The following is a 16028-nucleotide window of genomic DNA, read 5'->3' as shown; positions in this document are numbered from 1 at the left end:
AACAAGAAGAATAATTTTAAACCAAAAAGAAGAATTTCTAAACAAAAAAATACAATTTTTAGCTGAAAAATAACTTAACTCCAAATTTTTTTTCAAGAAAGCTGTTAAATTTTCAACCTTAGAAATGGATTTTTAACCAAAAATATGATTTTTCAATTAAGAATAATATTTTACCAAAATGTTGAATTTTCAACTAAAACAAACGTAGCTAGAAATTTTAGCATATTACACTTAGGTTACAAGTTTAGAAAATTAATTTTGAACTCTAAAATATTGTTTTAACAATTTAGGTAAATTTTCAACTGTATACATGGATTTCAAACCAAAATAGATGAATTAAAAAAATAAAGAATTTTCTGCTTAAAAAAAAGATGAATCTTTAACTGGAGAAGATAAATTTTCCACAAAAAAATAGTAAAATTTTCAATAACACAAAAAAATCATTTTCAACCAAAAAGATGCATTTCTATCAGAAAGAGATGAATTATCATTAAAATACATGAAATTTGTAAAGAATTTATTAACTTTTCAACAAAAAAGGCTTCGATTTAGAGGTTATGTTCAAGTGTGGCTTGACGAAATTTTGCCGCGAAATTCAAACTCTTCATTCTTTAGGTGAGGGAGAAAAAAGATACGCCAACTGCAGCAGCAGCAGCAAATCGGATTTATCGTTGCAGTCAATGTCTCGAACAATTTCCGAAGTTATCCGAATTTCGAATGCACACCTGTATTCGGAGCAGCAAAATTTGCAATGTTTGCGACTTGAGTTTTGTGAACGCGAAGGCATTGCAGGCTCACATGAAAATTCACGAGAGTGAAGATGGCGGTGATCAGCCGAGATCCTTTGTCTGTGGCATTTGCGGAACCGAGTTTTCCTCCCACAAGAGTCTGCGACTGCATTCGCGAATGCACGCGCCCGTTCGAGCGAGACACGTCGATGCACCTGAGGGGACGCAAAATTTGACCTTCAATTGTCACGAGTGCGGTGAGAATAGATTTTTGAGGTTATGTTTAATTGTGGCCGAGAGTGGCGCTGGCTGTACTACTTTCAGACCGAAAATTATTCAAATGCAGGGGGAAAGTGTCGTAAATGTGAAATTTTGTGCTTTTTAAAATTATAAAAACGGAATTTTTCGAGTTTTTTTTTTTTTTTTTGCTTAAACTTCAAATTTCAACGAAAAATATGCAATTAAACGATTTTTTTAACGCAAATTATCGATAACATGAATTTTCAATAATATTAATAAAATAGTGTATTAAAAATGTTGTTAAAAAATTTGAAAATAGTTTTAAATTCGTTAAAATTACTTTTTAAAGATTGCAATGTTTATTTTCAGTGAGATGTGTAGAGTAAAAATATTATCGAAAATATGCAATTAATCCCTTTTTAACGCAAATTATTAGTAACATGAATTTTCAATTTATATTGATCATATAGTTTATTAAATTTGTCGTAAAAAAGTTGAAAACGTTTTCAATTGATTACAATTCTATTTATCGCAATATTTTTAGTTCACTCTGAAAATAATTGACAAAAATTTGATAATCAGTAAAAGTATGCACAAAAAATTCAAATTCGTTACAATTGTTTTTAAAAATTGCAATCTTTTTTGTTTATTCTAAAAATGATTAACAATGAAGTGTTGCAGTATAAAAAAAATCAAATTTGATAGAAAGATGAGTAAAATATGCAATTAAACGATTTTTTAACGAAAATTATTGATAACATGAATTTTCAATAATATTAACAAAATGCATTAAAGTTGTTATCGAAAAATTAAAAAGAAATATAAATTTTTATAGTTCAATTCAATTAAGCGTGAGTTTTAATCTTCAATAATCATTATAATTGTTGATAAAAAGAAAATTTAATTGAAACTTACTAAAAAGTATATTCATATTTAATCATCAAAATAATGTTTTTTCTTTCATTTTTCATTTAGTACTTAATAATTTATTGGAAATTTAATACGTTAGAAAATATTTTCTTGATATAAATATATGAAAAAAACTTGTTTTAACAATTAAAATCAATTAAATTTATATTTTCCCTATTCGTTTGAATAATTTTCGGCCAAATTCTATGAGAATTTATGAGAACGTTAGAATTTATTTTAATTATTAGAAAATTGCATTTTTTCGTTAACTTTTCGATTGATAATTCAACTCCTTTTTTTAAAGTTTGTCTTTTTTATTTTAAAGTTTACCTGCTTTAGCAGAAATTAAATCGTTTTTTTTTTTTTTATAAAAATGCAACAGTTTGGTTAGGAATGAAGCTATTATACTATTTTCTTGAAAACTGAACTATTTCGTAGAAAATTTACTTTTTGTTTAAAATTTATGTTTTAGTGTTGAAAAATGAACTGAAATATTTTGTGGATGAAAGTTACACTTGTAGAAAAAATTTGTTTTTTATTACAAATTCATCTGTTTTAGTACATAATTGATCTTTTTTGGATGAAAATGCAACTATATGGTAGAGAATTAAACTATTTTTGAAAAATTCATCCTTTTTGGTTGAAAAAATTCGTCTTTTTGTAAAAAAAATTCAATTTTTGATGTTACTGACTTAACTGGAATCTTTTTTGGATGATAACTCAACTTTTTTTGTGATATAAAATTATTATGCTTTAAGATAAATTTCATATTTTTTTTTGATAAAAATGCAACGATTTGCTGGAGAATTCAAAATATTTGTTAAAAAGTCATCCTTTTTTGGTTAAAAATTCGTGTTTTTGGATTGAAAATTAAATTTTTTTGGTAGACAATCATTTCTTAATAAAAAAAAATTCATAGTTTGGTCGTGAAAACCCGACTAAAATATTTTTCAACAAAAAATTCAACTTTTTTTTTTGAAAATTTATCTTTTTCATTTAAAATTTTATCTGTTATAAAAGAAATTTCATTTTTTGTATGAAAATGCAACGTTTTGGTTAAAAATCGTTCTTCTTTGCTTGATAATTCAACTAATTTGTTTAAAACATTTGGTTGAATCGCTTTGTTAAGAAATCAATTTTTTTGTTAAAGATTTATATTTTAAGTTGAAAATTAATGTTTTTTAATTTAAAATTCAATTACTTGGATCAAAGTTAAACTACATTGTGAAATTTTTTTTATGTAAGGCTTATGTCTGGTTGAAAATTTAACTGTTTAGTGGAAAATACTTCTTTTTTTTTTTTTGGTTTAAAATTCATTTTTTAACAGAAAATGTAACTCTTTCATTTTTTTAAGATTGATATTTTTCAGTTAAAAATTCGCGTTTTTTTTGTTGTAAAAAATAATTTTTTAGTTTGAAATTTCTCTCTTTTGCGTAAACATGCATCAGTTTCGTGTAAAATTAATTTTTTGTTGAACATTCATATTTTTTGTTTGAAAATTGAATTTTTGTAAAGAAAATTTGTCTTCTGGTTTGAAGGTTCCATAATTGAGTGTCCCCATGTCAGAACAAGACGTAGATTTTTCTAGCGCGGCGGAATTGGCCCCTGACGACTGAAAATTCAAATTAGAAACTTTGAATTTTAAAACATATATTATCATAGATAATTTAATTCCGAATCTTTTATTTTTCCTTTACAAGAAAATCGTATCTTGTTTAGTTTTTTAACAAATTGCAAAAAACGAGTTTTTTTCAAAAGTCGATTTTCAATTAGATTTTTGTCTTCCACTCGTGCTGAAATCCACAGTTTTTGGAATTTCTTTATAAAATTCAGAGGAAATATTCCTTATAATATCCTTGTTATGACAATTAGCGATAAAACTTTTCAACTTTATTTATAACAATATAAAAAGTTATTTTTAGAGCTATTGCATATTTCGTTCCACAAAACGTTTGAGTGTTTCGTTTGTCGAGGAAAGTTTGAGCAAACAAAAACTCAATGCGGAGAAGTTGTTCAGAAATGTACAAAGAAGTTTTCTGCAAACTATTAATTTACACGAAACTGATCCATTTTTGCGCAAAAGAGAGAAATTTCAAACTAAAAAATTATTTTTTACAACAAAAAAACGCGAATTTTTAACTGAAAAATATCAATTTTAAAAAAATGAAAGAGTTACATTTTCTGTTAAAAAATTAATTTTAAACCAAAAAAAAAAGAAGTATTTTCCACTAAACAGTTAAATTTTCAACCAGGCATAAGCCTTACATAAAAAAAAAATCACAATGTAGTTTAACTTTGATCCAAGTAGTTGAATTTTAAATTAAAAAACATTAATTTTCAACTTAAAATATAAATCTTTAACAAAAAAATTGATTTCTTAACAAAGCGATTCAACCAAATGTTTTAAACAAATTAGTTGAATTATCAAGCAAAGAAGAACGATTTTTAACCAAAACGTTGCATTTTCATACAAAAAATGAAATTTCTTTTATAACAGATTAAATTTTAAATGAAAAAGATAAATTAAAAAAAAAAAGTTGAATTTTTTGTTGAAAAATATTTCAGTCGGGTTTTCACGAACAAACTATGAATTTTTTTTATTAAGAAATGATTTTCTACCAAAAAAAACTGAATTTTCAATCCAAAAACACGAATTTTTAACCAAAAAGAATGACTTTTTAACAAATATTTTGAATTCTCCAGCAAATCGTTGCATTTTTATCAAAAAAAGAATATGAAATTTATCTTAAAGCATAATAATTTTATTTCACAAAAAAAGATGAGTTATCATCCAAAAAAGATTCCAGTTAAGTCAGTAATTTGTTAAAAAACTAAACAAGATACGATTTTCTTGTAAGGAAAAAAAAGATGCGGAATGTAATTATCTACGATAATATATGTTTTAAAATTCAAAATTCAAAATTTTTGAGTAAAAAATCTTTATTTGTTGAAAATTCGTCTTTTTGGTTTTAAAATTCTTTTCTTTTGTTGTATAAATTTAATTCGTTTTTGATTAAAATGTAAACTATGTCACTTTTTCGTTGGTAATTTTTCTTTTTAGGTTGAATATTTAACTATTATTTTAAAAATTTCAGTATTTTGTTAAAGAGTTGTCTTTTAAAGTATAAAAACTTTTTCTTTTTTTTTTTAAATAAATTGATACATTTGATAATTTTCTACTGCGAAGATTAATTTTCTATTAAAAAAAAATTGATTTTCAACAAAAAATGGAACAGTTAGATTTTTAGTCAAAAAAATTAATTCTAAAGAAGAAAAAACTAATTTTTTACCAAAATAGATCAATTTTGATCATAGTATAGGAATTTAAAACAAAATATTTAAATTTTTAAATCAATTTTAAATCAAATAGACGAATTAGTCACCAAAAAGATTTAAATTCTCCCAGAAAATTCGAATATTTAATAAAAGAGAAGAATTTTAAAACAAATATTTGAATTTTTATCTTAAGAGGTTAAATTTTCAGAGAAAAAAATTAATTTTCAACTAGAAAATATAATATTCAACAAAATAATTAATTGTTGAACAACAAAAAAAGTTTTACAATTAAATTAGTAATCATCAAGCAAATAAATCAATTTTGAACAATGTAGTTTCACTTCTAATTAAGTAGTTGAATATTTAACCAAAGAAGATACACTTTTTGCGATAAACCAGGGTGGCCGCTGGACCGGGAAACCGGGAATTTTTTGACCCGGAATTTTACAAACTTGTAAAAATTGTAAAATTGTAAAAGAATGTAAAATTTGTCGAAAATACAAAACAGATTAATTATTGAATATTTAACAATATTTAAATTTTTATTTAAGACAAGTAAATTGAAACTAAATATTTAAAAGTAAAGAAACTTTAACTGAATTGTTTGACATAGAAAACCTGGAATCGTTAAAATTTCTGAAAATGCTTAATTTGTAAGTGAAATTTAAAAATTTTGATGTGTAATTTACAAATGAACATTTGCAGAAAAAATTTAAGTAATTTTAAGAGATATTTGGGAGTCATGCAAATTTTAAAAAGATTTCTTAAAATCTTCTAGAATCTTTTTTGAAAATTTTGCTTAAATCTTTGAAAAACTTTTTAAATATTCTCTTAATATAATTTTTCAAAATGAAAAGTTATTTTTAATTTTCCTAGGAATCTTAAGAAAATGTTTTTATTCTTTTGCAGCCTTTAGCAATTCTTGAAAAGAATCTAATTTTTTTGTACAAAAGCTGCGAAAATCTACATTTTGTTTTATATTAGGCCATCATTTTAAGTTTTACATTAAGTTTAAATCTTTTCAAAACTTCTACATATCTCTTAAAATTACTCAAATTTCGCCTACAAATAATAAATATTCAATTGTTATTTAGACATCCAAATTGTAAAGAAATTTTCTCAAATTTGCAGGATTTTCTGAAAATTGTAGAAAAAGTTCATTTCATTTTGACAGATATTTAAAAATTCTGAAAGAATTTCCAAAATAATTATAAATTTAAAACCAGTTGAAAACAACTTCTAGATTTTTCAATATTTTGAAATAAAATTTTGAAGCTTTCCAAGGATGTTTAAACTATTTAAAATGAAAATAATTGAATTTCTAATTTAAGAAGTATTTCGTTACATTTTTTCAATTTTCGAATATTTTATGCTTCCAGATTAAAATTCCTTAAAAATATATAATTGTGAAAATTTTAAAGTTCAGTGATTGATTTTTTAATTTAGAGCATTGAAAATGACAACGTGAATTTATATTTTTTATATTGAAAAATGTTGCTACCTTCAATTTTATACGCCTAAATTATTTAGCATTTGAATACCAAATTTTTTAATTAAAAACTTTTAAATTTCAATTTTAAAAGTTCAAAATTTAACAGTTCCACTTTAAGTGCTTTAATTTGCAGTTCAGTTTTTATTACCTCAAGTGGAAAATTTTTTAGCTTTAGTTTCCATTTTTTAAATTTCATTGACCGTGAAAAAAGTTTGCGAACCGGGAAAAAAATCGGGAAATGACCGGGAATTTATTTTGTCGATTAAAATGACCACCCTGATAAACGTTATATTTGATATTTCAACTGAAAATTATTTTAATTTTCAACTGAGAAGATTAGTTTTCAACAAAAAGTGGAATAGTTACATTTTCAGTTAAAAAAATTAATTCTTATTAAGAAAAAACTAGTTTTATATCAAAATAGATAAATTTCTAACACCGTACAGGAATTTTCAACAAAATATTTGAATTTTTAAAGCAATTTTAAACCAAAAAGATGAATTGATCACCCCAAGAGGGTTAAAATTCTCCCATAAAATTCGAATTTTCAATAAAATAGAAGAATTTTAAAACAAATATTTGAATTTTCAACTTAAGAACAATTAATTTTCAACTAGAAAATATAATATTCACTGTTGAAGCCTGAAACGGCTTTAACCAAAAATTCATCATTCGATAACAATTAATTTCTACACTTTAAAATTTTTACAGTATATTCTGGAATGTGTTAAGAATATTAATCGACACAAAAAAGTGCAAAAAATTAGGTCTTTTTTTTTTAACAAACTCTATTTGTTTATAAAAATGCCGAATTTATTTATAAAAATTCAATGGAGCAATTTTTCAATTATAAAAAAAGTGAAGACAATCACTTTTTTGAAATTTTTAATTTTCAAAAATTTATTTCTCGGAAATTTTGCATATCATATGGAAATAAAAGAAAAATTAAATATTTTTCTAAAAAAGGAACGAAAAAAAATATATATATACATATTTCACACAAAAAATTGGGGGTAAATGTTTTAAATTCCCTTAAATGCGGTGAAATTCTGACGGGAACATTTAAATTTCCGGCTCCCCCTGATTGCAGGAAAGACATTTTCGGAATCGTATCGAGCGGTTCACATGGCTGTTCATACTGGTGACTCAGTGACTTGTTCGGTATGCAATCGGAAATTTGATTCGGCGGATAGTTTGGCGATGCATGCGGCAGTTCATCTGGAAGCGAATCATCATCCGCAATCGCCAAATTCGACGGCCGACTCGGTGACGAATTCCACGTCAACGGGCTCGACGACAACGGCCACGATGACGGTGGCGGAAACGGAGGCACTGCAGAATCTAAAGCCGTATCAGTGCCAGCATTGCGGGAGAAGATTTACGAGGCCGCATGAAAAAGTCAAGCATGAGAGAATTCACACGGGTGAAAAACCTCACGCCTGCGAGGTAAGAATCTTCATTTTCTTGTCTTTTTTTTTTTTTTTAAACTTTTTTGGAAAGAGCGCTTAATTTTAATGGCAAAAGAAACTCTTCTATCTTCTATTTATATAAAAATCCCGTGTCCTGATGTTTGTCGCCACTAAAGTCCGAAACTACTTAATCGATCTTGATGAAATTTCGTATACTGTGTGTAATTGTGTCCAACTTAAAGGATAGGACACTTTTTATCTCATTTAATTACCTATCGGACGAATTGAAATCTAAGATATATATTACACTTTGTCAGTAGGATTTTTGTACGACATTATAGTGAATGTTTTCTCTTTAGTATTCATAGAAAATGATTGGAAAACTATTTTAAAATGTTAAATGAGTAACCATGTTTTAATTTCAAGAATTTGTTGCATGTAAATAACATTTTGTTTACTAAAAAAATTCAAAAAATTGATCTAGTCCCATTGATTTCTATGCAAAAAAAGGGCGTGATGGGACAAGAATCGACTTAGTAAAAATTAACGAAAGTATTTATTTAACCTATTTTTTCATTATTAAGTCGTTTGATAATTTATTAATTCGTAAAATATTGAAATTTATATTTATTTATATTTTAATAATTCATTTAAAATTGTTAAAAAATGCATTACAGAAATCTATTCATATGTGTGAATTAAAATAATTTTAACTCTAGAGGGTCAAACTTGAATTGTTTAGAATTAAAAATGTCAAAACTTATATTCCACATGAAGGAATTAAATAAATTCAAAATTTGAACACTTTTGCAGAATACAAGACATCTCCATGATTTTTAGATAAAAAAATCCTTCCAACTTGGATTTTAACCGTTTTTTAATAATTAGTTTGATTTGAATAATTTTTGAAATGCTTCAATTAAGAAAAAGAACAGTTACTTAATATTTAGAAATATCTGACTGTTAATTTCAAATCAGTGTCTATAAATTAAATATTCAAAACTAAACTTTAAACATTACAATTTTAATTTGAACAGGGAATTTTCCATTTTTTACAAATTTAAAGTTGGAACTGGAATTTGTCCAGAATAATAATAATTTTGACTTGGAAACGGGACTTTTCAAATTTTAACAAATTTATAGTTGTAACTGGAATTTGTCAAGAATAATAATAATTCTGACTTGGAAACGGAATTTTTAAATTTTGACATTTTTATAGTTTGAATTGAAATTTGTCCAGAATAATAATAATTCTGACTTGGAAACGGGAATTTTCAAATTTTAACGAATTTCGAGCTAGGATTGGAAACTTTCGAAAAGGAGAAAAATTCTGAATTGGAACCGGATTTTTTTCCAAAGAATTCTAATTCTGAGTTGAAGCAGGGAATTTAAATTCTGGATTTGAACAAAGAATTTTCAATTTTTAACCAATTTTGAGTTGGAACTAGAATTTGTCTAGGAGAATAACAATTTTGAATAAAAAATTTACATTTTTACACGAAATTATAATTTTGAGTTGAAACGAGGTATTTTCGGACAAAATTTAAATTATGAATTGGAACAGGGAATTAAAATTCTTGAATTGAACCGGGATTTTTTCAAAAGAATTTTATTTCTTAGTTGAAATAAAGAGTTTTCTTAAAAAATTAAAATTCTGGATTTAAACTAGGAATTTTTAACCAATTCTGAGCTGGAATTTTTTCGGGAGAATCACAATTTTCAATGGAAAATTTAATTTTTGAATGAAAATTGTTATTCTTTGTTGAAACGAGGTCTTTTCGAGAGAAAAAAAACTTATATTATGAATTGGGACGGAAAATTTTACAAAAAAAGTCTAATTTTTACAATTAGTTGAAATGAAGCATTTTCGAAAGGAATAAAAATTTCGGATTTAAACAGGGAATTGACTATTTTTAACCAAATCTGAGCTGGAATTGGAAATAATCTACGAGAATAACAATTCTGAATCCAAAATTGACATTTATTAAACAAAATTATAATTATAATTTTGAGTTGAAGAATTGACATGAAGAATACAAACATGAAACACACTTTTCAACTGAACAATTTTAAATTAAATGCAGTTAAACAGCTAAATTCCACATTTTTAACTTTTATAAATTGTACAGTTCAAAAATTCAGATTCAGTTCCAAAAATATAAATTCAAGTTATTATTTTTAGATAATAATATCCAGGAGAATAACAATTTTCAATGGAAAATTGAAATTTTTATACAAAATTGTTATTCTGTGTTGAAACAAGGTTATTTCGAGAAAAAATTAAATTATGAATTGGAACGGTAAATTTAAAAAAAAAATTCTAATTTTCAAAGTTGTTTCATTCAACAATTTTGTATGAAAAATGCTGAATAATTTATATGTATAAAATAAAAGCTAATGGCATTTTTTAACTGAACAATTTTAAATTAAATGCAGTTACACTGCTAAATTCCAAATTTTTAACTTTTATAAATTTTAAAATTCAAAAATTCAGATTTAGTTCCAAAAATATAAATTCACGTTATTATTTTTAGTTTTTATTATTGATATAGTTTTTTTTTCACCAGGGAAAATAATTCATAATTTTATATGTTAATTTTGTTTTGTCTACTGGTCTAAATTCTAATTTAAAGAATCAATCAATGAATTAAAAAAATGATCAAAATTATACCATTTTAGTAAATTTTAAATTCTAATTCCAGTTCTGAATTGGTTAAAAAAAATTTCCTGTTTAAATCCGAAATTTTTATTCTTTACGAAAATTCTTCATTTCAACTAAAAATTAGAATTTTTCTGTAAAATTCCAAAAAATGACTTCAAAATGATTTCAAAAAATGACAAATCATTTTTTTTTTTGAATAAATGCCAGTTTTAATTCAGAATTGATTAAAATTTGAAAATAATCTGCTTCAACTCAAAATTAGAATTCGTTGGAAATTGTCCTGTTCCAATTCAGAATTTTTCTCCTTTTCGAAAATTTCCAGTACTTGCTCGGTCTTTGTTAAAATTTGAAAATTCCCGTTTCCAAGTCAGAATTATTATTATTCTGGAAAAATTCCAGTTCCAACTCTAAATTTGTAAAAAATTGAAAATTCCCTATTCAAATTAAAAGTTAATTTTATTTTAAATTATCTTAAAAAGCTTCTAAATTTTTTGTTCAAAATCTGCCAAAATCTGTATTTTGTTTTAAATTGAGTACGAATAGTCGGATTTTGTCGATACACGTAGACATTTTGTTTAAATTATTTTAAATAATTTTCAATTTTAAAGTAATTTTGAATTTTTTTAAATCATCTAAATATCTTTTCAACTTACTCGATTTTTTTTTCTAAAAATAATAGATGTTCAATTGTTATTGATACATCAAAATTGAATAATTTGACTTACAAATTAAAATTTGGTTAAATAGAACAATTGAAATTGTAATGTTTAAAGTTTAGTTTTGAATATTTAATTTCTAGTCACTGATTTAAAATTAACAGTCAGATATGTTTTTTAAAATTTCATTGACCATAAAAAATGTTTGCGAACCGGAAAAAGCCGGGATTTTTTTCCTTGATTAAAACGGCCACCCTGCATTTTAGACTCTTACGCTGAAATCTGAAAATATTAATTTTTCTCTATTCAGCGCTTATTGTCGGATAGGGCTGCGCATTATTGTGCGGAATTCATATCGCCAACTCCTTTTCCATTTTCTTTTTTTGTTCTTGTTTTGTTTTCAGGTCTGTGGAAAGACTTTCCGCGTCTCATACTGTCTAACTCTGCACATGAGAACTCACACCGGCGTTCGTCCCTACGCCTGTCAACACTGCGGAAAACGCTTCAAAGCCTCGTCCGTCTACAATCATCATCTTCTCACACACGGCGATGTGCGGGCCTACACTTGTCCCTATTGTCCCAAAACCTTCAAAACCCGAGTTCAGCTCGCCGGGCACAAAAATAGCCACACAAAACCGTTCCACTGTACCGAATGCTCGCGACCTTTCGCCTCGCTTTATGCAGTTCGGGCGCATATCGAGACCCACAAAAAGGACAACAATCTCAAGTTCAGCTGCTACATTTGTGGAGCCTCGTATGGAAGGGCATTTGCCCTCAAGGACCATTTGAAGCAGCACGGGACGGAGGTCCAACCGACGCCGGAGCCCTCGCGCGAGGAGGAGGTTCAGGAAGGTGAGGAATTTGTTCTCGCTGACGAGGGCGAAATCGAGGAAGAGGAAATGGTCATTCCGTCGCCTCTTCCTGTTCAGCAGTCCTCGGGAGCTGAGTCTGAATAGAGAGGGTAGAGAAAAAAAGAGAAGAAAAAAGAAAAGAAAAAAAAAGGAAGACGGATAGGAAAATTGGGGTTTCCCGCATCTGTTTTACCGACCAATGGTAAATGGATTTCTAATATACCGGCAGTCGATAAAGTAGAAAATTTTAGTGGCTGGATTCTTTTATTTTCAGTTTCTGTGTTTTTTTTTTTTTTTTGGTCTTTTTTTATATGAAAAATAAAGACACGTTCAGTCTTTGAAAGAGGAATTGATTTCCTTGATTAGATTTCTTCAATTTTTACCAATTATTTATTCAGGATGAGAATCTGAAAAATGAAGGATTCTTTGAGTTTTCGTTATTTTCAAATTTGTATATCTTTGTATATACCTAGACAATTTTTCAACGGAATATACTATGACATAAATATTAAGGGTATATTATTAAAGAAAATAGTAAGTATTGACAGTGTCGTAATTGATCAATAATGAGGCAAAATTTTTCGGGAACTTGAGTAAAATGTATAGATTGTTCCTCGAGGACTTTTTGCGAATATTCGAAATTGTATTATTTATATCGATTCTAAGTTTCGAGAGAATTATATTAATCTTTAAGAAAAAATCGCGAATTGAGTTGTTTGCCAAAAAAACTGTTTATGACTAGAAATAAAGGTTTTACTTCTTTTAATAATAAATAAAAAGGCGAAAGTTGAAAATGACGAGGTGTGTTTTAATATATTTTACATTTTTTTTTTATTCATTCGATTGATTTATCTATCTTTTGCTTTTTTCTTTATGGCGCTTGTTGATTCCGTCGAACTGGCAAATAACAGGGATTTTTTAGCAGAAAAAAACGGGAAATTATAGCGAATTTATTTTGTGAACGGGAATTTTCCACATTTTTAGAAGAAAAATATCCAATTTATTTAATTAATTTCGAATAAATAAACTAATTTTCACTAAAACAGTTGAACTATCAAGAAAAACATTAATTTTTAACCAAAAAAATTAATGTTGAAACAAGAATAATTTTCTTTAAAAAAAAAAAATTTTTTTAATATAAAAAACTACATTTTTCATTTGAAAATATTAGCATATTATACTTGAAATATCAGTTTTTAAAATTAATTTTGAACTCCATAATATTTTTTTATTTAACAATGCAGTTTAATTTTTAAGCATAGAAATGGATTTTTAAACTAAATAGATGAATTTTCAAACCAGAAGAATTTTCTATCAATAAAAACATAAATTTTCAACAAAAAATATAAATTTTTAATCAAAAGTCGAGCATTAAAATTTTCATTTAACTAATTTTAAAGAAAAAAAAACTAATTTTTATCAAAACAGTTGAATTGTCAACAAAATTATTTTTTAACCAAATAGTTCAATTTTTATCCAATTAATAATTTTTCCACAAAAATGTTGTAATTCGCATTTTGTAATTCTTGAATTTTAAAATTCACAATATTGTAGTTTCAAATTCAAATATTCAAAATTTTAGGACCGTTTCACTTTTAAAAACTAATTTTCACTAAAACAGTTGAATTATCCACAAAAACAACATTAATTTTTAACAAAAAAAATTAATTTTATAACAAGAAGAATTATTTTCTTCCGAAACGATAAATTTTTAAATAAAATAAATATATACATTTTTAGCTGAAGATTTTAGTATATATTTAAGTTACCACTTTTAAAAATTAATTTTAACTCGATACAATTTTTTTTAACAATGCAGTTAAATTTTGAAGCGTAGAAATGTATTTTCAACCAAAATAGATGAATTTTCGACCAAAAATCGAATATTTTTATTTAATTTATTTTGAAAAAAAAAATTTCTCCACTAAAACAGTAGATTTATCAACAAAAACAAAATTATTTTTTCACCAAAGAGATGAATATTTAAACAAGAAGAATACATTTTTTGAAAAAATGTGAATTATTTAATAAAAAATATATATACATTTTTTAGCTTAAAATTTTAGCATATTATGCTTACAAAATTAATTGGTAACTTCACAAAATTTTTTTTTACCAATGCAGTTAAATTTTTAACCGTAGAAATGTATTTTTAACAAAAATAGATAAATTTTCAAAGAACAAAAATTTTCTACCAAAAAAAGATCAATTTTCAACTAAAAAATATAAATTTTCAACCAAAAATCGAATATTTACATTTTTATTTAATTAATTTCGAACAAAATCTAATTTTTACTAAAACAGTTGAATTAAAAAAAATTATTTATTTAAAACTACAAAGATTAATTTTAAACAAAAAAAATATAAATTTTTTAGCTGAAGATTTGACCATTACCTTTTTCAAAAATTAATTTTTAACCTCCTCCCAATTTTTTAACAATGCAGTTAAATTTTCAAACAAGAGGAATAAATTTCTTGTAACAATATGAATTTTTTAAATAAAAAAAAACGTGTAAATTTTTTAGCTGAAGATTTTAGCATATTATACTTAAGTTACCAGTTAGTTAACTCCGCCAATTTTTTTACCAATGCAGTTAAATTTTTAACTGTAGAAATGTATTTTTAACAAAAATAGATGAATTTTCAACGAAAAATCGAATATTTAAAATTTTATTTAATCAATTTCGAACAAAAAAATAATTTTTACTAAAGCAGTTCAATTAAAAAAAAATTATTTATAACCAAAAAGATAAATTTTCAACTAAAAAAAAAAAATAGATTTTGTACCCGAATATTTTAGCCTTTAAAAATGTGTGTAATTTTAATTTAAAATTATAATTTTGAATGTGCAAGTTTTAAAAAGTTTTCTCTTCGAGGCCTTGAAACTACAGTTTTTTTCTTAAATTAATTTTTAGATTAATTTTTCGAGGTTTCGAATTTTAAATTTCACAATATTGTAAATTCAAATATTTAAAATTTTAGGACAATTTCGCTATTAAATATTTCAAAATCTCATATTAAAGCCTTGATAATCAGGTTAAAAGTATATTATTTTTATGTAAATATAAAGCAATTTCGAATCGAAAAGCATAAAATTGTACAATTAAAAAAAAAAAAATGAAATCATATAGCAATATTGTTTTTGTATTATTTATCTTAATTTTTAATTTTCAATGCAAGATCTTAAATGGACAATTTCGGATAATTTAATTGGTTAATTTTCACGAATTCTAAATTTTTCATTTTACAGTAGGTTTTAATTTCGTAATTAAAATTGAATTGGTTCAATTTTGGAAAATATTATTTGCAATATAAAATTTTAAAAATTATTAATTTTTAAGCGTTTTAAATTTACTTCAAATAATTGAAATTTTTAAGGGTTTGAGTATAAAAAAGTTTTAATATCACAATGTTGAAATGTGAAAATCGGATTTTTTTTTGGATAGAAAATTAACCTTCTTTGAAAATTTATCTGTTCGGTTAAAAATAAACGCATTTCCGTTAAATATTAATTACTTTAGTTTAAAATTATTCTTTCTGGCTGAAAATATAATTCATTTGTTAAAAATTCATTTTTTCGTGTATTTAAAAATTATTATTGTTGATTATAAATTATTATACATGTTTTTTAACTACAAATTTAATTATTCAATTTTTGGATGAAAAATGATATTTTTTTATTAGAAAATCCTTCTTTTTCGGTATTCATTTGTTTATAAATTAATATTTTAATAAAAAATGTTTCAGATAAATATTATTTCAATCGAAGCATTTTAATTATTTTTGTATTAAACTTCTCAATTGA

General features: G+C 24.8%; 1 protein-coding gene across 2 annotated transcripts in view; it reads left to right on the top strand.

Moving 5' to 3' along the window:
• LOC117168340 (zinc finger protein 23-like) overlaps positions 1 to 12358 on the top strand; it is a 35922-nt gene extending 23564 nt beyond the window's left edge. For both annotated transcript variants that reach the window (XM_033353922.1, XM_033353929.1), the window contains exons 5-7: positions 616 to 985; positions 7736 to 8091; positions 11777 to 12358. In XM_033353922.1, coding sequence (XP_033209813.1) covers positions 616 to 985; positions 7736 to 8091; positions 11777 to 12328 — 1278 coding nt within the window. In that variant the 3' untranslated portion in view covers positions 12329 to 12358. The remainder of the gene's footprint in view (positions 1 to 615; positions 986 to 7735; positions 8092 to 11776) is intronic.
• The last annotated feature ends 3670 nt before the right edge of the window (positions 12359 to 16028 follow it).

Source organism: Belonocnema kinseyi, chromosome 1 (genome assembly GCF_010883055.1).
Source record: "Belonocnema kinseyi isolate 2016_QV_RU_SX_M_011 chromosome 1, B_treatae_v1, whole genome shotgun sequence".
NCBI lineage: Eukaryota > Metazoa > Arthropoda > Insecta > Hymenoptera > Cynipidae > Belonocnema > Belonocnema kinseyi.
The sequence above is the reverse complement of the archived record's forward strand: the minus strand, read 5'-3'. Positions and strand labels throughout refer to the sequence as shown.